The 24,393-nt window shown below is 40.9% G+C and overlaps 2 protein-coding genes across 2 annotated transcripts; one reads left to right on the forward strand and one right to left on the reverse strand.

Annotated features, from left to right (window-relative positions):
- Window positions 1–1,437: 1,437 nt before the first annotated feature.
- FBXO48 (F-box protein 48) lies at window positions 1,438–3,653 on the reverse strand. The gene is made up of 2 exons (XM_058836158.1): window positions 3,239–3,653; window positions 1,438–1,919 (listed from the first exon to the last, which is right to left on the reverse strand). Exons 1-2 carry the CDS (start codon window positions 3,509–3,511, stop codon window positions 1,758–1,760), a joined length of 435 nt encoding a protein of 144 aa, XP_058692141.1. The 5' UTR covers window positions 3,512–3,653; the 3' UTR covers window positions 1,438–1,757.
- On the forward strand, window positions 3,653–22,856 carry APLF (aprataxin and PNKP like factor). The gene is made up of 9 exons (XM_058836156.1): window positions 3,653–3,802; window positions 5,166–5,317; window positions 5,966–6,092; window positions 7,892–8,070; window positions 10,772–11,160; window positions 16,293–16,418; window positions 17,324–17,370; window positions 18,391–18,429; window positions 21,998–22,856. The coding sequence occupies exons 2-9, from the start codon at window positions 5,219–5,221 to the stop codon at window positions 22,204–22,206; spliced, it is 1,215 nt and encodes a 404-aa protein (XP_058692139.1). The 5' UTR covers window positions 3,653–3,802; window positions 5,166–5,218; the 3' UTR covers window positions 22,207–22,856.
- Window positions 22,857–24,393: the final 1,537 nt, after the last annotated feature.

Consider the following 24,393-nt stretch of genomic DNA (forward strand, 5'->3'; position numbering starts at 1 on the left):
AGCTTCTGGTCTAAGTGCTGGTCTTTTTGATATCCAGTTGTGCAGCAGCTCACAGGGTTTTGTGCAGGAGGAAAGCCTTTTTTCCTCACAGAAACCTGGCTGGTTTAAGGCCTTGTTGCACAGTTGAGTCGTGCAGGCAGGAAACATTTGCTAGCACCTCAGCACACACAAACTTCTGTTCTTGAAAGCACTTCAGAGTTGCCCATTTCACCTGGCTGATATTTCTTCCTTGACCTGTAGATGTGGGCACCTACCAGATAAAGCCTGTGAGCCCAGACACCTGCAATAAAGGGGAGTAAGAAATACTAGAAGTTTTCACCAGGTATTCTGCAATGATTAAGTAAGTGTGAGAAAATAAAGTGTGAACTGAAAGCAAGTTCAAACTAATGACTTGTTTAAATGTCAGCATCATTGGAAAAAAAGATGCTACTGGATCTTAACCCAGATGACCACAGTCTGTATTTTCAGAGCAAAATTGCCCTGCTTAATCTACTGTCCTGATAAAGGTAAGGGCTGGACCTGTTTTGGGTAAACTCATCTAATAAAGTCATCTTAGAAGGGCCTGATCTAGTGTCTTCCACTGTCAGAATGTACTCTGCCAGTGTTTGCAGTAGTTGTATGAAGGGATTTTGAAGTCTAATCAAGTTTCTTAAGCATGGTAGAAGTCTTTTTATAGAAAATTTGTGCCAGGTTGGTGACTGAATTTAGCAGGAATGCTTCAAGCAATGGGGATCTTCCCAGCATTTTCTCTTTTATTTTATTCCTTAGTGTAAAGAAGGTAGGGAAAGGGGATATTCAGAAGAGTATTAAATTGATTTTTATAATCACTTTTATATTGATTAATATGACAAGTAGCTCCTGTTTTACTAGCATCAGTTTTTAAAGTTGGTGCCAAAAATCGGTGCTGGTAAAACAAGGCCTGTGTGATGGAAGATCAGCACATAGGAAAAAACTAAATTTCTCAATATGTTTTGAACTATGAAAATGTATCACGTTGTGTTATCTCAGACAGTTATCTGAGTTACTTTGTTTAAAGCAGTTAAACTTTGCTCTGTTCCTTATCCTGCAAAAGACTAATGTGCACAGCAAATGTCTGAGAACCTGTTAGTTACCAGTTTGCTTCCACCCTGTCCTGGATCTGAGAGTCCTAATTCTAAAATTCCACAGCTGGGTAGTAGAGGTTCATCACTGCCAAGCACTGACACTTCTGTGAGTGCAAGTTCAGAGATCCTTGTGAGGATTCTGTCTGTCCCTTGAAATGAATACTGGGAATGTACAGCTGATCCTGAGGTGGCCACCTCTTGTCCTCTTCTTCCCAGTGTCTGGATTTGTCCCTTCCCCAGCCTTCCTTTGTGGGCTCCCATGTGCTGCTATGATACACTTCATGTCAAAAAGTCAAACACACCTTTGAGGTTTTTTTTGGTTTTTTTTTTTTTTTTTAATATAAAAATCATCTCTTTCAAAACAAAAAGTGCAAACTGAAATTACAATCAGCGTATTTTTGACAGTGCAGTAGAACATTAAATTTATAAATATAAATTATGACTGAATATTTAGCAATCTTTAGAATTTTACATAAAATTAATACAGTAAACTGCAATTAAAAAAAGAGACACCCATGGTTGTTTATTTTTGAAAAGCTTCCATCATAAATTCATTATCAGTCCAAAATCATTCAAAATCAGTTTTGCAACTGCCAAACAGTGCATGTGCTATTGGCAAAAGTTGCTTGAGTTGCAAGAATTAGCACCGGTTTCTCATCTCTCAAGTTCTGCTTCCAAGATTTCTCCCCAGGTGTCAACATCCATTGGATACATGCTTTTCTCTGGCAAGCTGAATTGTGAAGGAATGTTACTGTATTTCCCACTAAGCCATTCTTGCTTCACTTTGCTTTTCCAGTAGTTTCTCAACAATGTAATCTGGAGGAAAAACATATATTCAGATCTCGGAAAGGAACCAATTTAAACTGCATTCAATATAACTAAGTTTAGCACTAGAAGAGTACTGCTAGAAAAACGATTTGAAATGTGCCTTTAGATATCTATACATTAAGCCCAGGAAGGGGCTGAGAAGCAGAGTATGCTCCACTTCCAACTTTTCTGTTCCTGCCTCAGTTTTTTGGTGGTTAAGATTAAAACCCCAAACCAGGAATTCATCTTACTCCTTAAAAGAGGCACCTTTTACTTTCTGTTTAGGTTGTGACCTTTATCTTTTGTTTGGAGGCTGGCTGAATTCTTCTTTTCTGCCAGCCTTCTAGGGCAAGAAAATGCAGACTTGTGTGTTTGTTTCTTGTATTTCAAATCCCCTCCAGATAAAACAATCAGTGCAGGGAGTTCTGAAAATTGCTGTAGCAAGATCTATTCACTGAAAGGGTAACCACTATCTGCTCATGGCTGTGCAGTAACTTTACTGAAATGTCAGAGTGCAGTGGCTGCTTTTGTTTCTTTTGCTGCTGCTTCTCTCTTTCCACCCCTCCAGTATCCCCCTGCTCTCAAATGCAGCAGCTAAAATAAGGTGGGAGGTTACCCTCTAGCTGGCTCAGAGTAACCTGTGGAACCAGCTATCTAGTCTACCTGATCAGGTCCTGATCTACCTCAGCTTCCAGCCTGGATTCAACAGTGACAGATCATTCAGCATGTTCTGGAGCTGAACCTGCTGCAAACTCCTCAGAGCAGCCGTGTGGGGGGAGATTTTCTAAACAGTTTATAAAGGCTCCTCGTTTCCTTTTCTATTCCCCGTTACTTTTCCTCCTGGATGTGTGTGTCACTTGAGGTGTATTGAGACAGCGCTATCCAGGATGATTTTTCAGGAAGTCATTCCTAACCAGCAGATCTATTTCCACAAAATACCACCGGAGAGCACACACTGCCTGTCGGGGTTCTGTTATCTTCTCCCTGCCAGCCCTATCTGCGGGAGCGTGGGCTTTGTCCCATGTTAGGACTTGTGTATGATGGTCAGCGCTGAGGCCGTGCGGGGAAGCAGGAGGACTAATGCCGAACCGGACAGGTTGTGTCCTGGGTGGGAAAAGGGACAGCCTTGCTTTATCTCTCAGTGTATTTTACCAGATGTCCGTCTGCCGGGGGTGCTCTACCGAGCCACACTGTCACCGCAGCCGGTCCCCTCACAGCCCTAGGATGGGTGCGACGCGCCGATGTCATTTCCTTACGCATTTCTATTGGCCCTCCTAGCAGCTTCGTCTATGTCACTGCCGGTGTTGTGCAGCTGGAGGCGGATTTACCTTCCAGGAGTAGCCGTTCCCCCGGTCGCTGTCGATCTCCCGCTGGCACACGGCGCGCACGGCCAGGCAGTGGTGCCGCCACAGCCGCTCGTTGCCCTCGATGGCGCGGTGCCAGCCCTTGCACGTCACGGACGCGTGGCACAAGCTCTCCACATCCAGCCCGCTGAAAATCCGGGAGCTGATCTCGGGAGGAAGGGCGGACACGAAGTCAGCCGCTCCTCCTCCTCTCCCCGCCTGGGCGCTGTCCCTGCCGGCAGCGCGCCCCGCGTCCATGCCCGCGGCCTCGGCCTGGCGAGGCGTCACCGCGGCCTCTCCGTGTGCGGGCGGCCGCCGCCGGCCGCGCTCTGGGCCGGCTGCCCGCCTGCTGCCATGTCCCCGCCGGGCGCCCGCTGCGGGATTTCGGGGCGAATCTCGGCACTTTCGGGAGCGCGGAGGCGGCGCTGCCGCTCGGCCCGGGGAAGCCGCGCGTCACGGGGCGGCCCCGCGTCATCAGGCGGCGGCGGCGGCTCCTGCCGGGCCCGGCACCACCTCCGGCCCCGGCCCGGCGGCTCCGGCACCCTGGAGGTGAGGCAGGCCCGGCCCTGCAGAGCCACGGTAGCGACACCCGCCCCCAGGGCCGGCTGGTTCGTGTCGGCAGCCGCGGGGTCTAAAGGGGAGCGCTGTAACCCCGAGCCGGATCCACCGCGGGTGGAAGGGGCGGGCAAAGCTCGGCTCCAGCGGAGGGCAACGAGGATGGTTGGGAGAGTGGAGCGTCCCTCGTAGGAGGGAGGGATGGAACAGCTGGATCTGTTCAGCTTCGAGAACAGACGGCTAAGAGTATTCATTTATATAAGCGAAGAGTGCCAAGAGGATGGACCAGGCTGTGCCCACTGGTACAGAACGATAGGACAAGAGGCAGTGGGCAGAAAGTGATGCACAGACTGAATATAAGGGAGAACTTTACTGTGCAGCGGCTGCACATGGGACAGATTGCCCAGAGAGGGTGTGGAGGGTCCCTCAGCAGAGATATTCCAGAACCATCGGGATGCAATCCAGTGCCACGTGTTCTGGGGTGACCCGGCTTGAGCAGGGAGGATGAGCCACTGTGGTCCCATTGAACCTCACCCATCCTGGGGTTTTGTGAGTCCCTGCAGAGCTGAAGGGGTGAGGGCAGAGCTTAGCCCTTGGTGTTTCTCTTCATGGGGCGACAGAGAGAAAGTTCAGCTGGTCAGTGTGCCATCTCTGCAGTGCAGAAAGTTCTGGAAGGGTTGGCAGAGACGCCCCAGTGCTTCTGTGCAGGGAATACTGCAGCAATTAGACTGGTTTTTCCCTAATAATTTGTGCTGGCGAATTGAGTAGTGGAAAGGCAGTGTGTTGAAGGAAAACAGTTGCAGTTTGGATCTGCTTTCATAACCTAGAAAGCTTTTTAGATGTAGAGGCTCTGTACTGGGGCTTTTGAAAATAGCACCTGAGTATCTAGTGTCACCTCAGTGCTGCAGGCTTGTATCCCGTAGTGAGAACTTTCTGGGAAATGCCCGATTCATTTGGCATCTGATCCTGAAAACTGCATATTAAAATCATTGCCTGACTTCTAAGATAGGATCAGATTTTGGGGAGTTGTGCAGATTTACTATAAAGCAAATTCTAAGATGCAATTTCAGCTTTCTCAAAGTTTTGTCATGGCAGCAACCGGTGTAAATTACGTACTTAAACCCCAAAACACCACAGTGGTGGTCAGCAGTTATTAGAGAGTCTTTTGTTCAAAACCCTTTAGGTGTGAAGTAGAAGGAAGGTGCATTTATTTCCTCTGTAATTTGATGTAAGAGGATGTTGATGGTCAGTTTCATTTGTTAATGGCAAACCTTCAGACCAACTTTTATGTTTGAGTCAAAAGTGCATGTTTATGTCTGTAGCGTGTGAGTAGCTAAAATTGATTTTGTTTTGTCAGAAAAAAACCGGGAGGCTGATGCAGGAGAAGCACCAACTGTTGATGCTGTTGAGATGTCCTGTATTCCTTTGTTAATGGAACCAGCATGTTCCAGCTCTGAGGTTCAGGGAGCTGCAAAAATGAGGAATAATGATGCTGCCTCCAGACTTGTGGTGGGTGCTTAAGTTTTTAATGAAGTTTAATATTTGTAAGCATGTGTTGAAAGTTAAGGAGGTGGTGTGTTTTCTATACAAATGAAATGTCAGCCTTTGCTGTAGTTGAGATCCCTGGAGTGGAAATTCAAAATTATGGTGCCATTTTCAGTAAATAATGAATGTGACTTTGATGTATTTGCACTGTTTTTACAGATATTTAGAGTCTGGTTACTTTCTGGAGAAATAAATTGTAGGAATGCAATAAAGACTTTTCTGTTTGGGTTTTGGGTTTTTTTTTTTCTTGGACAAATAGGCTTTTGTTAAACTTGCTCTTTCTGTTATACCTGTGTGTGGAAACTAGAGCAAGATGGTGGTAAAGCTTTTCTATGAATCTTTCAGTTTGTAGCTTTTTAGATATTTATTCCAAAGACCTGAAAAGTTTTGTTTTGTTTTGATTTTACTGCACGAGGATTCCTATAGATGTTGTTTTTCTGGGTGGGTGGAAGCTGCTAGAAAAGTAAAATATTTGAGCAGTGGTCCCCATGTAAAAAGTAGATGGTTACCCAGACTGCTTTTGAAGGGCATAACTGAATACAAACTGTGGTCTAGTTCCCCCCCACTCTTCAGTACCTGGATAAAGGCACTAAACAGTAAATGTTGTTTCAGGTTCCTCTTTCTGATGATAATGAAAGCAAAGAGTCAAAATCTATTCAAAGAAAGAGAGTGCTTCCATCTTGGATGCTGGAAAGAGATCTCCTGGTGCAGAAGGTTTCCAAGCCTGTAATGACAGGAGGTAGGTTTGCAGTGTGGTAACAATTGCATTCCAATATGCATTTCTGTGCTTTGATGTAATTTTAAAAATTATAATCGTGGTGGTAGGAAGTATTAACTTGCTACTTCTTTTTCCATGCTGTGTGTGGGGCAGCTGACAAGGACTGACTTCTGTTGTCTTCTTTGTCATCAGTCCTGTGGGTGTGGTAGAGCCCTTTCTCATCAGTTAATTTTCTTTCTGTTCTTTCTGTTTTTAATGCCAGATAATAAACTGTTTGCACAGCTGAGCATTAGATGTTATGGAGCCCTTTCTTATAAACTTGCCTGTTTTGTATGCAAATGCTAGGTAGTTTCTGTCTTTTTAATTTCTAGCCTTCTCCACACTTAAGTCACTGATGTTTTGCCCTTCTAAATTTAGATTCTTAATTTCACCCATTTTAAAGGTAGAAGGGTTTGGGTGGTGTTGCATGTTAGTGTTTTAATCATTACTGAATCAAGCTTGGTTATTTAGTCCAAAGTTAATTCCTAGGAGGAGCAGTTTATTGCAGTCTGATAGTTTCTTACCAACATGAAGCTAAAATAGTGTTGCATTCCCTCCTGTTCTTGTGGGAAAAGAAATTGCTGGACGTGTCATGGACTTCTGCTGCTGCATATCAGCAGTGACAGCAGCAGAAGGCGGTGCTCAGTCACTGTCAGTGGGACACATAATGCCCAAGGTGCCTGTGCATTGGCAAAAGCTCAAGAAGACAATCTTAACATTTCTAACATGAAGAGTCAGGGTTTGACTTTGGTCCTGGGAGCTTCTAAAACTGCCATTAGACAACTTTCTACATGTCATTTATTGCCCTTAGGACTTTTATGGATGGAGCAGTAGGGCTAAAGAAGTGAGAAGAAGAAACTGTTCCTGTCATTCCCTGTGCTAAGCACAGCACAGCACAACCTGTTTGCCCTTCAGTGGGGAGGAGTGAAGTGGTTTGGGTACAAACTGTTGGGTTTCCTTTGCTGATCAGTCCAAGTGTATGAACTGTGTGTCTGCTCCCCTGTGTGTAGCAGCTCTGCTTTAGTCACTCTCTTTCCAGCTGCTGTTTCTGCTGAGATGCTGTAATGGATTTGGCCCTTACTGCCAAGCAGCCCCACAGGAGTTATGTTATTATGTTATGTTAGTTATAATATTATGTTATGCAGTGTCTGGGCACTTGCTGCTTCTCTCCTGTTGTAAATACAGGAGTCTGTGTGCACTGATGAGGGCAACTGTGGCTTTAAACGCCTCAGTCATGTGCCATCCACCACACTGCCTATTCTTTTCTTCAGAAGCTAGTTTGGAAAAAACTATCAGATGCAGAAGGAAATCTGTGTTTCAGTATCCTTTTCTTCTAAATCTAGACTCATTCCTTCTGCCTTATTTATATAAAAATTACATGGACTTGAACTGGCTATGCCGAGTCCTGTACTGGTGTGATAGTATTCTTATGCTTGTGCTTTTGTTTTGTATTTTTGGGGGAGTGGGGTTTGTTTGTTTCTCTGCCAGTACTGTAACAGTTGCTACATGTATGCACATGATATTTATTTCAAAGACTGAACACTTTGATTGTGTCAGTACTGAGATTAGGAGCTGTGTGGGTGAGATGTATCTGAAGGCCTGACCTTGAAGGAACTGTGGGTTCATGCAAACATTATTGGAACTGTTTAAAAAGTCTTTTTCACAACTGCTGCTGTTTCTCATATCATGTGCCCAGTCTTCTGCTTTAATGATTCCTAGTGTCAGGATTTCACTGAAAAAGTTGCGTTCCAAAGGTACCATTTTTTTCTTTTTTTTTTAAGGTAGTAGAAAGAAAAAAGGCCAAGTTCGGGGAGAAGGTCATGCAGAGTCATTAAAAGCAGAAATACATGTACAACAGAAAAAAAGATTAGCTTCTGAAGGAACTATTGAGGATTTTGAAGGTGGAGAACAAGATCAAGGGAAAAGGAGCTGCCTTTCCATCCCTGTTCCTTCATCTCAGGTAACTTTTTGGCTCAGGGCAAAACGATAAGGCAAAAAATGAGAATGTAGTTGGCAATGTCATGTTGAAGGTTGGGTCTGTAACGTAACTTTTTGTTCTATATGTTCTGCTTGTGGTTTGTTGTTTTGAAATACCAGTCCATTGGATAGCTCTGCAGCAAGGATCATGGAATCCTCAAAGATTTGGTTTTCTGTATTTCCTTCAAAGGATCTGGGTCTTGGGCCCCAAGTGTCCCACAGAAGTACCACACTATGAGCTTTGCAGAAAGGGGCAGGAGCACGTGGGCCAGAGCACTGCTCCTAGGAGTGGCTGGTGCATGTGGTTTCTTTTCCTGAGAACCTTTGGGGATAGGTGATGCTGTGCTACTGATGGAATGCAACACTGGGCTTTGCCCAAGCTGTTGCTGTTCTAGTAGGTGAGGGTTTATGGTCAGATAAGCATGGTGTGTGGCTCAGCAGCTGCTGTGTTTCAAAGGAAAATAGCAAGGAGTGTGCTTATGCCACCATCTCAAAATCTGAGTGAAAAAGAGGAAGGGGGAGAAAAAAGTAACCTGAAACCCAAAATGATTTGTGGCAATGAGTAAACAGACCCTTTGGTCCAGCTGGTCCAGTGTCTCTGTGATCTCTATTTACAGCTGCATTTGCAGGCAGTTAAATCCTTACTAATACTTAATCCTGCAAGTGGTGAAAAGAGAAGGATCATTGCTAAGGACAAAGCATATTCTGGTGAGAGCAAACTGAGGGTTTCACTGACTTGTTTTCTTTAAGTGAACCCCTTGGGGAGGTGTTTTTAATATTTGGCATTAAAATTGCCTGGGTGTGTTCTAGGATCTGATAAAATACTTAAAATGCTTCTGACATTGAAAATTATTGGGGTTTTGGTTTGAAGATTATTTGAAACAAACCATGCACGAAGAGCAAGTGGTAGGTAGTAGTTTTGGTATAACAGTGGTCTGCTAGGTGCATTAATAACAGCTGCTGAGCTATTTTCCCTTTGCCAGGTTATAAAATGAGTGACTACATAATGAATTATTCAATTTTGCAATTTGCAAGTAGGAAGCCTTACTTATTTTCACCTAATAATTTCATGAATCATTTTAATCTCAAGTGCAGTTCAAAAATTGCTTTCAGGACTTTGCAGAAAAACTGATGTATTAGGGCAAGCAAGAGTAATAACCATAGAGAGCTCCGAAAGGCTGTAATTTGGATAGCAGAGCCTAAATCACAGTCCTGCTGTCGTGTTTGAGGCAATTGAGAAAATGTTCTGTAGGCAAGAAAGCAAAAATATCTGAACTGTTGTAGTTGGCAGCAGCCACCAGAGGGTGCCGAGGCCCCACGAGGTGCGTGGTGTCCCAGTGATGGGCTCTGGAGGATTTTGGTGTCCCTGGATCTCAGCCAGGGTGTGACTGATCCTAATCTATGTGCGCCTTCTGTCTCCTTATGTACAATACAGGCAGTGGGTTGAAACCCGTGGCAGAGAACTCGCAAGTGGTAGTGGCAAATAACAGTAATTTATGCTTTCTTTTGCAAAGGAAGGCTTGTTTCTTCAGTCTCAGCTTGCTGAGCTGTATTTTGGGAGTTGTCTTTGTCTCTTAGCTGAGTCACTAAATATGATTCTGTCAGGATCATCTGATATTAATGCTGACTTTGCCCTTTCTTAATCACGTTGCTGCCCAAATGTAATTGTCTCTGGTTTTGGATAACATTTTATGAGACTTGCATTGAAAGGAACAAAATCAAATGGGAAATCACTGTCTAATTTTCAAGCTCTGCCAAACACACCTGTGTAAACTAATTATAAATTTACTGGAGGGAAAACATAGATAATAATCTTTAGAAAGCAGAGACTTTTTAGTAGTTCTATGATGTATCAAAGTAGCTCAGCCTTGACTGTAGATATGCTTCCAGGTAATGTCTCAGTTGTCAGGACTGTGTTCTTTCCCCAGTTGTAAATCTCCTATTCCTTTTCTAAAGAACACATTTCTTATTTTAAATGTACATTTTTTTCCAAAATTTAAAATTCAGTTTGTGTCAAAACTGAAATATTTGCTTAATGGTGACTGTTACGATTGAGAGTCATAAGCTGAAGCATTTAAGATGAATCAATGTGGGATTAACCTCAGGGTATATATCCTGAGTTGCCATGTATCTTCTATATAGATAAATACATATATACTCCATATATCTTGGTGCTTAAATTGTTAAGAAATTCATTAAATTCGTAAGTAATTCCTTAATCATTTAAATTGATTCTTAGGTAGGAGTCTACATTCTTCTATAGTCTACTACATATTCATCCCATTAATCCCCATTAATTTTTCAGGAACAGTGCTTTTAATTGTAAATTAAACTAGTCCTTGGACTATTCACAAACTGAGGTGGTGAGAGAAAGAGGGCATGTTGTGAGGGAACTGAAGCTGAGGAAGGAAGCTGTTGGATAAGCTTTTATTTAAGAGTGTGTGCTCTCTGTGTTTTCTGAATTTGAGGTTTTCATTCAGCAGCTGTGTTTAGCAGTGCTCTTGAGTTTGAGAAGTGCAGTAGAAGATTTTTAAAGCCTGGGCAATCTTTCAAGGTCCTTTCTAACTTGGGCTGTTCTATGACTGATTTTGAAAGCAGGGATGATGAGGCAATTTTACTTCAAAGCTTTTAATTCTGAGGTGTGTAAATTTTCAGGTTCTTCAAAATGTAACCTTGTTCCACAGAATACATCTGGATTTCCTCTTGAGACTACCATGAGAGATATGGAAGGAAGTGGCAAGACTGGAACAAAAAACCCTGGAAGTTCTCTGGAAAAAAATGATAGGCAGCTGCATAGCAAATGGTCTAAAAGAGCAGGTCATATCTCCAGTAAAGACAACAGAATTGAGGAAACAGAAAACAAAGAGCAGATTACTGGTTCTACAAGCCGACAAGCTCACTGGGGCAGGACTTCCCAATATTTTGGTGCCCAGGAAGGGATTCCTGAGCCTGATGCAAATCTGGACTACAACACTGAGATTTCTGATTCAGACAGAAGTGCAGATGCTTCAGAAAGCTCCAAACAGATGGAGCGTAAGAGGACACCTTGCATGTATGGAAGTGGCTGTTACAGGTAAAGCAAAATTAAAACTAGCTTGGGCAAACTTTAAAGTTGTTACAAGCTTTGATTTGGAAAAACATCTTGGTGAACATAATTTTAGGATAAAAAGAGGAGCTGGGATGTCTTCCTAACTCCTAATAGAACCCAAACAAGGGATGAAGTACTTGATCAAATTAAAAGATGAAATGTTGCATGAAATAAAATATAAAGGTCCAATATAAAAGGAAAAGAAATAAAAGACCTGTGTGTATGGTATGAGCAGGGAGAAGAGATGTAAAAGGTTCAAATGCCCAACACAGACCCTGTAGGTTTGTTTCATTAACAGGTGAGACTTATATGAAATATTATTGTGTTTATTGAAGTTACTGCCTGCTTTGTGATTTGAATGTTTAAAATACTTACTATTTGTCATCTGTTAATAATCAAGAATTTCTTTTATTATAACTTGGTGTTTCTGCAATTTTTTTTAAGCTTTCAGTACCCCTAAAACCAGAACAAAGCATATTTAGAACTTGTTGGAAATACTTCAAGTGAGGAATAACTGGGGTTTTTCCTCTACTTTTTCACCCACTCACATCCTTTCAAGATGGAGGTGGTAGAAGATTTGTCATACAAATGTTCCAGAGAAGTTCCAAAATACCAGTGCTGGGTGCCTGGCATCCTGCTGGCTCTTTCTGCCCAGAAAAGATCTGTGGTGTTATATTGAAGGGAAGGTTGAAATCTAGAGATGCCCTTGAGCCTAGAAAATGCCCAGTGACCTGTGAACTACATTTAGGAGAAGGTTTTGAGCTCTAGATAATCCCATGTACTTTGTAAATACAAAAGACAAGGGTAATCCAGGAAACAGCAGATCCTGTGAATTTTTTTATCTTCCCCCTAGGGGCTTCAGCAATAATAAAAACAGTGAGTTTGATTAGGAACCAAAGAAGCACAAGTGTGACTGGGTTCCTGTATGTTTGGTGGGCCTGATGCTGAGATAACTCTATATCAAAACTGTAAAGCTGTTGTATTCATGAGCACATCATGTGTTGGTTTTCATGTAGCTTTGACATACCTCATTTTTCCCCCTTAATGATATGACAAAAGCATGTCTTATTAGACAGTTCTGTTGATCCAGTAGTACAAATACAGCCTCTGGTTTGCTCCAGCTACTTTGAATTTTGCTGAGTCAAGTTTTGCACTGTATGGGTATTAAGGAGATTTAATGCTCTGATATGATGAAATATTCCTTATCTTTAGGAAAGCAAATATTAGGTTATGGTAATAGGGAGTAGGAGTCTATGTGTGCACATTTCTTCCTGGGTCTCTTGATTGTGAAACATTTGGTAGCAATACTTTTGAAAAGTTTTGCTTTATAAAGAGGAAAGAATGTTCTGAAATAACGAATAGCAGTCTTACTTTGTCAGAGAAATTTGTAAATAGGGAGAAGCAAAAATGTCAACTTTGATCTTCAGGAAAATTATGAAACTCACCCTATTTGCTTGCAGCAAAAGAAACATGCTTTGTAGTCTGTCTTTGCTTTTAATTCAAGTAAAGTAGTTATTTCTGCATGGTGGCAAAAGTGTGTTAGGGCAAAGACTAAATATTAGTTCTAATTATTTGACTACATTTCTATTAGCCTGTCCTAAACATTTAGGAAGTAAATTTGTAACCCATAGTTCAATTTCTTAATTTATGAATTTGTAAACAGTGCTTTTGAAAGAGTCAAACTCAATGCACACCTCTTGCCCCAATGAGTCTGCTTGTCACCTTCATTCAGTGTCACTTTCTGAGGTGCCCAAATTCAAAGGAACTGCTGTTAGCATGAGGAGGCAAAATGCTCTGTGTGTGTTGTAGCTGCCTGTATCTGTTGTCAAGGAACTCACCCCCTGAATACTGTCACATATCCTTGTCTGCTGCTTGCTTTTCTGAAGTTAGCAGAATTGGGAATTAAAACAAACCTACCACCACCACCACCCTTTTTAAGGGCCACCATAGAAGGGGTATAGTAGACCTGAACTCTCATCTCTGAAACTGGAACTCAAAATCTTTCTTCCACAATCCAATTCTTTTGCCATAGCCTGGAGTGCAGTTCTTTGCTGACTGGGGGGTGTGTAAATCTCTCCTAGAGAGATTTATTATCAGAGCAGGGGATGCTTAACCAATGTTTTGATTTGTTTGTGGGTTCTTCTAATACTTCGCTTTGTTTGTTTGTTTGTTAATGAAAATAAGTATTTTTCCTTTCACTCTAGGTTTGTACATCAGGCAGCTAAAGACCTGCGTCTGGCTTTTTTTGAGTCCTGTCTCCTATATTTTAATTCAGAATTAAAATACAAAACTTACAAACATGTTATGTGTAGCCATGGCATAACTTCAGGCTTGAATTCTATGGCTTTATAAGCAGTGCTGGTAATTCATTACATTTTCACTAGGAGGTTCTTTCAGTAGCTGAAGACATAAGAACATGAGATGGTAAGGGGTCTTCTGCATGGGATTGTGAGGAATCAGGGATTCTGAACTGGTCAGTTAAATTTGCTTTATGAGTAGTTTCTAAAGTTTCTTTTGATAGCTACATAGATGAATAACTGTCTTAAATATTTCACTGAGCAGTACTCAATTTCTGCTTGAGGATGATTGCATTGATTCTGAAGAAGTTTTAAAGTTTTATTTGCATAGTTTTTGTTTGCATAGTTTCCTACATCATTAAGTGTTGACTGCACAAATTTAGAGCTTTTGTGAAAGCAAAGCTGCAGTAACTGTGTCAGTATGTTTTTATGAAGGCAACAGTCATAAAATTTTCTTATTAAAATAGTCTTTTAATTGGTTATTTTTTATGTAATTAACTGATTAAATTAATTAACACATTCCTGTGAACTGAGGCTTTATTGTGAAACGGTTAACTTTGGAGTGCAACTTAGAGTGTGATAGATGTGCTTCTGTAACTCAAATATCTTATGTCTAGAAATAAATATTTAAAAACCCCGAACAAAGGAAGAAGGAATGAAGAAACCTTAGGGTTTTTCTGAAAAAAAGGGAAGGTGTTTGCTTATTAGCTGTGCACTTCTCTGCTTCCTTTTATTTTGCTGGTTATTGTTACACTACACATAGAATAAGTATAAATTAGCTAGGTAAAGCTGAGATAAAATGGGATGTTTCTCCTGAACATCTGAGGTAGGACATGTTTGAGGTGCACCACAGGTAATGTATAATTTAAGAAGCATCATCTACTGTCTGAAAGACTCCTGAAGCCTAGTGACAAGGACTTGTACATCACAACTCTTTCGTTGCTCTTCCTCCTTTTTCCCGTGCTTCTTTCTCTTTTTTTCCCCCTTGCCTTCAGTAATGGCTGTTTGGTGTTGTCCAAGTAGGTCTTGAAGCGATGTTTTTAAAGGAAATGGTGTCTCCTGAAATACAATAAATCTGCTAATTGACAGCTATTAGTCCTTCTTTCCTTGGCAACTATGATGCTAAGTGTATCTTGATGTAGGAATAAGGATAAAAACTTCTTCAAAGAACTTCTGTTGCTGCTGTATCCCTTTCTGAAGAAAAATTGTATTTCATGTGGCTGAGAATTCGTGCTATTACAGCAAATATGTTAGCTCTGTGCATTAAGAAAACAAAACAAATGGCCTCTAAATGATTTGGTTTCATCCCATTTATTTTTAATGGGGAAAGAAGTAGGCAGCCAATCTGAATTTGTCACAACAAGGGATGTTTCATGAGAATTTGTTATGGAATAAAAGACTGCAACCTTGCAGTACTTTCTAGTGAAACATCATTGAATTATTCTGCAGTCTGCAGAAGCAATAAAAGACCAGGACAAGAAACCTATCACCTATGTAAGCAGATCCAAAGGATACTGGATCTTTAATAGGTGGCTTATAGAAGAGTTTATTTGTAACTTGCTTGTGGAGTTTCCTGAGTGAAAGACATCCAGCAAATGGAGATTTAAAGAATTAATACTAAATACCTGATATTTTTTGAATGTCAAATGGAGGCCTGAATGGCCAGCAGAACTCACAGTGTTTAAGTCATCATTTTGTGAAAGCTGTAACAAATGCTCTTTTGTTACGGTGCTGTTGAAATGCTGAAATGAATATTGACTCTCCTCTATGAAGTTCAGAAGAGGTACTTGTGAATTTAAAGGAGTTTCTCTGATCAGTGAGGAAGTTGCTGTGTATGGAGATGGCTGCACACGTCCTTGGCATGTTTCATACTTCTAAATGCTTCTAAATGCAGCTGCAGCAAGTCCAAGTCAGAGCAGTAAGTACTCTGTAGATGAGAGTTGTTATTCCTCCTGCTTGAGGCAGGCAGCTCACTTTTATAATTTGCACAAATACACTAGAGGTTATGTACTCTGAGAATAATTAAGGGAATCACTAAAGTATTTTGTAGATGTCTTTTGGCAGATAATTTATTTAAAAATGTCACATTTCTTGCTTCTCAATATTATGCTTGAGAAAAAAGTCTCTAAGAAATTATAGGGAAAAAGTAGATTTGCTTTTGCTACTTGTATGTTAATGTTGATGTAATTTTTTGTAGCATGTTTTGATCTATCACATGAATTTGTCCTGAAGTCAGAACTTGATTTTCTGTATTCTTTCAAATTCCACTTGCAACAATTCTAGAAAGAAGAAAACTCTTCTTCAAGTGATGTTTATGACTGCCTAGTCTTGAGTGGTGTGTGTACAAAGCTCTGGCCGAGAAGTGGTAGAAATGTTCTTTCAGTGATGCATAAATCTGTGTTCCCTACTTGTTTACCTCAGATTCAAGTGTTGTAGAGCAAGAAGTTGTGGATGATGGTCTTGTGCTGTCCTCACTAACACTGGTGTGACTCAGCTACACATGGAGTTGTTAATGTCTTATGATACAACTTCATGTCAGCACACTAATTTGTAATTCACATAAAACCTTTTGTGTATTTGTTGGAGGTCTGAAACTTAAAGCTGGTGGGAAATAGGAAATTTCCTCAGTTGCAGCGGGTGCTAGAACAAAATTTCTTCTGTTATCCTGAAAGCAGGTCATACATTCTGCATCAAGTTAAACATTAAAAGCTTCTCCTCATGTAACCACAGAAAAATGAGCTGTCAGTGATTCAGTTTTATATATCCTCTCCTCGTGGTGTAATGGAACAGTCAGTTTTGGTGTATGTTTGTCTTTTGCAGGAAGAATCCCATTCACTTCCAGCAGTTCAGTCATCCTAATGATGATGACTATTATGACATGGAGATGGTGGCTCAGGATGACGATGACAACCGGCCGGAGTGTCCCTATGGAACAGCTTGTTATCGGTGAGAAAGCGTGTGCAAAGTGGCTTTGCTTGTTTACAGGTTAAAAATGTTCCCCTCTGCAGCTGCAGAATGGCACTGGAATAATGGCTAATTCTTGATGTTAATTCTTTGACTGTAGCCTTCTGCAATTTACTGTGGTCAGACTGCTACCCTTAAAGCATCCAAGTCTGTGCATATTTTTGACGTTGACACAGTAAAAATCACTATTTTGGTAATGATATCAGATATTAGGGATGAAAACTTGACTATTCAGTGACCTGGAAATCAACACTGTATCTCTTTTCAACATTCAGTAAATTGTTCTTTATTATATAAACAATTTATTGTTACATGTTGTTCTTGATCTGGAACTTTTAGTTTAAATTTTGATAATGTATTTGTTTGGGATTTTGTCCATTTGGGATAATGGATTTGTTGGGATTTTGTACTGATTTTAAATCAGTACTTGATTTATTACAAAGCATAATTGAGATAACAGCATGTCACCCCAGGACAGAGCAATAAAATCCATTTATGGCTGGCTGCTGTTTCTTCTAAGCACTGCTGATTTTCTTCAAAATATTGTTGTTTTCCATTTGTTTTTCAGAATCTAGGTTTTACATATGTAGCAGATTGTATAATTATCACAATGGACAAGAAGATATATTTTGAGGCAACAGCATTTCTATGGGAGCATATTGAAACTAGTGGCTGCTGTTAAAGATTGCTTCTCCTCAGAAACATTTTAATTTAATCATTCTTTTGATGAAGCAACAGATGTAATTTGAAGGGGTTTTGTGTTAATTTTGTTGTCCTTACTGTCCTTTGTGCCTTGAAAATTATCTATGAAATACCAGGGATTTCTGCACTTTACAAATGCGGAACAAGGCAATGGAATCAAGCTTTTACTGTTTTCTTCTTTGCAGGAAGAACCCCCAGCACAAGCTGGAATACAAACACAGTGCACCTCCAGGTGGGTCAATTTGTTCAATATTACAGAATCACAGAAAATTCTGAATTAGAAGGGACCCACAAGGACCATCAAGTCCATCTCAATAAAATGCTTTATTCTCCCTTTAGGGAATAAAGTTGCATTTATAGCTCCCTCTGTATTAGGATTATTTTCTTTTTTCTGGGATTTTTTTTTTTTAAATCAGAAATTCTCAGGTATGATACAATTTTGAAATATTCTGATACTCTAAACAAAATACTGCAACCATATCTGTCATCTTTTTGTGCTGGATTTTTTTACCAGTGATTTTCTTACTGTAAGAACTGATTTTTGCATATATGTTCTCTTGAGGCCTTCTTGGGGACTGGAGGGAATTTAACTAAAACTGAATTTGATTTCCTAATCTAACACTTCATAGTCTTTTTATAGTCCAATAACTTGATTTGGCAAAAAAACACAGGGGAATGTGCTGTTTACATTTTGTCTGCTCTTAAAGAATTAAAAAAGATACATCTTGGTTTTATTTTTTTGGGGTGCTTTCTCTTGAGTATTGGATTGGAATTTTTACACATGAAATCCCAATGAAATAAACAGTAGTTTAGAGCAGAACACTTATGAAAATATCATGATAATGCATTTTACTTTGAAGATTCAGGGCAATGACATTATTAAGAAAGAGTAACATTTATGGAAATAGTAGTGTAAAATATTTAAATGCCCTAAAATATTCCAATTTCCTGCTTAAAATCCCCGAGTCAGACAGAATTTATGACATTTGTCTACAGATGGCAGGGATGATAATTTTAAGAATAATAATAAATAATTTTAAGAATAATTTAAGTTTATCTGGGTAATCTCTTGGGAATGATTCATGACAAAACCGGTATTTTTGGGGCATCAGAGTAGCTTTTTGTACCTTTAAGTACAGCACAACCATTTCAGCATTTTTTTAATAGGTCAGTTTTCTGTTGTAGCAGCTGTAAGAATAACCCTTTATGTCAGGGTTTTCTCTGTCCTTACTGACAGCTTCCCTTTCTTTAGTAACTGGAAGAGGAACACAGCGACGATCTTCAAGGAATGGTGAGTACATTCTAAAGTTATGAGTGGGCACATCAGCCTGGGACACAGTTGGTCTGCTGTGGCCCTTTCAACATTTTATTGTGCTGGAGATGCTTGATAATAATTAGCTGAGGAGAAAGTAGTCATTATTTGAGTAAAATCCTTCTTGTTTTCTTGCAAGTAATAGTGCTTCAGTTGAATTTGTGCCAGTCTTCCTGGATAATCATAGCTGTATTTGCCTAGAAGCAGACAAGGAAAGAAACATATTTTAAGGAGAGACACATATGGCTAAATGGTGTGTTCCATCCTCACTCCTTACACAGCAGCCATAATAGGATGGAAGGAATCCAGTATTTCATGCACAGCTAGTTCAGGTTGCCGTGTAAGGAGTGATTGCTCCTGCAACGTGGAGATGCTCCCTCTGCATTGCATTGACCTTTAAATAACTTTCAGGTGATAATCTGCATGTGCTGATGAACTCACTCTTACCCTGAGTTATTGATGTTTTAGGGCTTGTTAGGATCAAAGTGTAGAAGTTTATGTATGTTGCAGGTGCACAGACTCAAGTTTTAAACATGCTTAGGTCTGCTTTCAGGATTCTTTTGTATCTCATCTTCCAAATGTGAAGCTTCCTATGCTTTCTAAAATGAAAGTAAGCTTTGAAGAGCAGTCTGGAAGTCTGATGCTGTGCAATCTTCACTTTCAGTGGCCAGAGTAAGGCAGGAGGGTGTGGAACTGCTGCATTTTGAGTGGGAGTGGGAACTGGCTTGCCTTCTTTGACATCACCAAGCAGTGACTGGGAATTTCCTCAGGAAATCTTCAAAATGGATCTGCTTTCTACAGGAAATAAATAGAAGTGCAAATAGCTGTAGTTAGCTTTCCAGGCAAAGTGTTTTGGCCTCTATTTCTGTTGTGGGTGGCCTCTATTTCTGTTGTGGGTGAATGCAGGAGGTTGTTTTGAACTTTCCACTGAGAAATTCCTTTGCCACACCATTTCCTTATCAAGTTTGTGTGCATGTTGGCTGTCACCAAATATTTGCTATGCTTGTATCTGTGCACCAGCATATTCTGAGGCATGTTTGTTACCTGTGTGCTTTAGTGCATCCTGTGATGCAAATACCTGCCCCATCTTGATCAGAGGTCCGTGGTAGAAATTTGTGTTTACAGAGTGTTGGGGCATGCACTGAGTGTTGGAGATTTTAGAATGAAGCAGGCTGGGCTGTGTGCATAAAAAAGCCTAAATTTATTCTTGAAGGTTTTAAATTGTAGCTGTGCCTCTCATAAGAGCACCTTCCTTACCCAAATAGTAGGTTCTGTGTGTGCTGCTGATGGTCAGGCAGGGGTGACTCTGAAGGGAGAAGTGCTGCTCTTGTACCATCTTACACACATAAGTGAAATTCAGTCTGTCAAATTCAACTCTTCTCACCAAGAACGAACTGGGGAAGAACTGATATTCTGCACAGACAGGGAAGAAGGGAATTAATTCATTAAGTTCTGTTTATATTCACTATTTTAAAAATTGTTTAATGTCTTGTTGACAGGCTTACTTAGCTCTGTGGAGGGCAAAGCTTATAAAAGGTAGTGCTCATATAAAAGGTAGGAGGCCATCATACCACATCCTGCAGGGTCAGACAGACAGTAAGGGCTCCATTAACCTTTATTTTGTCATATTTGGCACAGCTGCACCGTTAGACACAGCAGGATTAAATTCCCTACAAGTGTATTTAAATTCCACCAGCCAAGAGAATAGGGGAGCTCTCCACGTGACAGTTAACATGTTTAGCTTTTAAGTCTAATTGCTGCCAGAACTGCCTGTAGAGAATGTTCTGAAAAATAATCTGAGGCAAATTACTGGGGAATAGTTGTAGGGAAGGAATTGAAAAAAAAAGTCAGCATTATGCTGTCCTTAAATTGTCACTAGTGAATGACTTCTCTAGGTTGTTGCTGCTGAGATAAGTAACACCCTGTAACCATGGAATGTGCAGGATTCTCCTACACACTTGTATGTAGGTTTTCTAGCAAGCTGATCAGCTCACTTCAAAATAAAATATTTTGGAAGGAGCAGTCAGCTCCCTTTTTTGCCCACTTTAAGGAGATATTTTCATACAAAGTTTCAAGGTCATCTTTATAGATATGCTACTAGAGAAAAGGCAGAATTGAGCTTAATCATCAGCTTTAGGGGCTGCAGGGCTGAATTAAACTACAGTGGAAAGAAGTAGAGAGGAAAGGCATAAGAGGAACTGCATCACTCACTTCTAAAATCAAAGCATAGATGTATGGGGAGGGAGAACATGGTATGCACATCCCACATTTGTAGGAAGAATATGAAAGTCATCAGTATTTTGCCAGAATTCCTGCTTCTGTTGCAAAATACCACTCAGTGCTGTGAAAGTGACAAAGGGCTTTTCTTTGATAACAGCTCTTGGGCTCATTATTCTCATAACCTTAGTCTGAGATGGGGGATTTTCTTCTTACTTTATTCAGCAGCTTCATTTTGACCCCTCCAGGACATTATTAATTCTGCAAGGACTATAGTCTATGATTCTGCTAAGAAATTCTGCTGGTTATGGGCTAACATGGTGTCTTGGTTTGAGACAAATTGGGAGGAAACATCCTGAAATGAACGTGTCCTCCCAACCATGGCCTGATTCATTTCCTCTGAAGTCTGTTAAACAAAAAGCCAGCAAGCATAAAAAGGAAGGTAATTCTGGAACAGGGGCATTCCCACTCATAGAAAAGTGTGACTGATAAAGGCTGTAGTCTGGCTACATGAAATCCTGGTGGTTGTGTTTGTGCCTGGAGCTCTGACCTTAGGTTTCAAGAGTTTGCTGAGAAGTGCTTATGGTTAATTTAGAGTTAGGATTTGAGCTGTGGTCTGTAGCTAAAGAAAAAATATATATTCATGGTTTCATATGAAAGCTGGTGGCAACTGCTCAACAGATAAGTTAGCTAAACCAATATCTTTGAATGGTTATTTCTAGATAAGGTAAGAATGTAAAAATGGGAGGGTGAGAGGAAGAGGAATGAACATGATTTTACTCAGAGATGTGACTTAAGGACAGAATAAGACATGATTGGAATATTAAGAGGCCATGGCTAATTAGGAATTTTGGACATTTAAGAAAAGCAGTGTCAAGGATGTTCAGAGCAAGGCTTAAACACATCTGTCAAAATGCATTTCTGAAGGAAATGACCTTCAGAAGGGAAACACGGATTATCCAGCTTGAAGGCAAGTGGAGAACATAGGAGGTGAGTGATCTACAATATCAGATCACTCTTCTCTCATGTGAAGCTTAGAAAAGAAGTGAGTAGGAATTAAAAGTCATATCAGCTTCCAAGGACTAAGAATATGATGGATGGATGGATGGATGGATGGATGGATGGATGGATGGATGGATGGATGGATGGAGGCAGAAAATCTAAGTTCAGAGTAGCCATCTAGCAATAGCTAGAGGCTTACTTGGAAGATAGATGTGTTGTTTAGGTGATTGTTTCTTTTGAGGAGAGACACTTAACTATGTGGGCTCTGGGAGGGATCTTGAGCTCTACATTTATTAGTCATGAATACATGACATTTTTTTCCCTACAGGAAAAAGGGCTGTGGAGAAAGACAGTGTCAATGATGGTGAAGCCAATGAATATGACCTCAATGACAGCTTTATAGATGATGAGGAGGAGGAAGAGTGCGAACCTACTGATGAGGACTCGGACTGGGAACCAAGTTCAGAAGAGAAGGATAATGAAGATGTTGACACACTTGTGCAAGAAGCACATAGATTTGTTAGGATCAAAAAATAGCTGCTCAGAGCAGCCTTATGAATGTCCAGTGTGGTTGTGTTAAAAAATGGTTGCACAAAGGAGAGGAATTGTCTGAAATTATTTTCTCTGTGATGTAGGGACTACAGGAAGATAATGGGGGTGAGAAGATTCTGCAATGCCTTTCTTGTCCATATGCATTATTTTGGGGCTGGTCTGGTGTTTGTTTTATTAAGACATGGACCCAGAGGATAAACTCTGAAAATTTTTGGTTATTTTTTCTTTTCTCTCCTTTCTTTTTTTTTTATTTTTTTTTGCAACACCATTGGTATTTTGAAATACATTTTTAAAGGTTGTTAAAACTTCATCTTCCTGTGCTTGAAAGAAATATTGCTGCTAGGAAAGCCTGAGCTATTTTTATTGTTAGTGCAGTTTTAAACTCCATTATTCTGTTTCCATCTTTCCCAGATGTTGTTTTGTTGGTTCTCTTCAGGTACAGTAGTTAAATACAGGTTGTCTAAATCACTTGAGAAAGTATCTCAGTGTATTGAAACACTTGATTGGCTCAACAATTATAGAGTTATTTGCTCTAATTACAACAGTACCTCTTTCTGTGTACTTCACTGGAACTGTGTCCAATTCTCAGCAAAGTCTTGATGACTGTATTTTTTCCCAATTAAACTTGTAATATACAGTGGGAAAAGTGTGTAACTGTGATTTTCTGTGAGGGCATGGGGACCGAGCAGACCGCCCTCCCTCCAAAAGGTGAAAAAGTGGTGGGAGGATTGTGGTTAACTGCATTTCTGTGCTAGGAATCCTCCCACAGCCCGATTTCCTGAGCATTTCTGTTTTCCCTGGGGTCCACAAGGTGGGGGTTTCTTGCAGCCCAATTGTGGAAGTTTTCTCTGCCCTGATCGGCTGTCAGACGGAGTCCTTCCAGAGACTGAGCTTTCCTCTGACAGGAATGAGAGGGATGTGTCTCTACAAACTGGGCCTGCTTGTAGATAAAGCCAGATACTGAAAGGTGAAAGAAGCAATGGAGGGAACCATAAATTCCAGGGGAATTACACTAATTGACACAGACTGTTGTTCACTTGAGACCATGCTAAATTCCTGGACTTGGAGAAAAAGAACAAAGATACGAAGAAAAACGGGAATGGGGGTATTGCTGAAATTCAGGAATGAATTGAATTGCCAAAATGAAATTCAGGAATTAATTTTCTTCACAGAAAGGATGGTTAGACATTGGAATGGAGGTGGTGGAGTCACTGTCTCTGGAGGTGTTTAGGAAAAGACTGGCACTTGGTGCCATGGTCTAGTTCATATGGTGATGTTTGGCCAAAGGCTGGACTCAAGGATCTCAGAGGTCTTTTCCAACCTAATTGAGTCTGCAATTCAGGGCTTTCCCTGGCAATGTGTGTTAGGGTGCTGACTAACAGAGTTATGAGAGAGCAAGATCTCTGTCTGAGGGACAAGTGTCTATCTTGCCTCAATTTTCTGCTCAGTGGTGTTTTTCTGCACAGGTGTACAGAGTATTTGGAAAGGGGACAGTCCAAGCACCCAGTGTGCGTCACAGCCCAGCCCACATAGGGAGAGGGAGAATGCAGACACTACAAGCATTGGATAAGTGCCCGAGTACCCAGCTGTGAAAAGCTGAAGCATCTGTTGCTACTTGTTGGAGTCATGGGAATCCTGGGAATACCTGCATGACGCCATTCCCAAGGTGTTTGACGTGAGCTGATGTGGTTTGTGGTGATGCTGTGCTGCAGAGGCAGCAGCTGGAGGGTGCTGTTGCCACAGGAGAGGCTCACAGAAAGATCACAGCAAAGTCTTAGCTCCCCAGTGAGTGAGGCAGTCTTCAGGGAAATTTTCTGTGCTGGCTACTCTGATGTACCCCGGCCTGGGATCTTGCAGGTCATCCCCCTTTTGTAGGGGGACAATTGCTTTAATCACCCAGCCTTTGTTTTCTCAGTGCCTGTTGCTGAGAATAGCTGCTTTTTCTACTCCTAGTGCTCTCCTAGCCTTTTTGGCTCACCATTTTAGCTTCCAGGTGCACCTGGGTTTGTGTTTTTCAGTAGAGAAATCAGAGACTGGATTTTACCCTCAGGTTATCCCTGGAGAAGCTGCTGTAGAAGGAAGTGAGCCTATGGTTTTTGGAGCTGTGCTGTAGGAGGACAGCTCAGCAGTGATCTGGTGTGGTAGCACCACAGTTTTGCATTTGGCAGTAAA

This window comes from Poecile atricapillus, chromosome 3 (assembly GCF_030490865.1).
Source record: "Poecile atricapillus isolate bPoeAtr1 chromosome 3, bPoeAtr1.hap1, whole genome shotgun sequence".
NCBI classification, from domain to species: Eukaryota; Metazoa; Chordata; class Aves; order Passeriformes; family Paridae; genus Poecile; species Poecile atricapillus.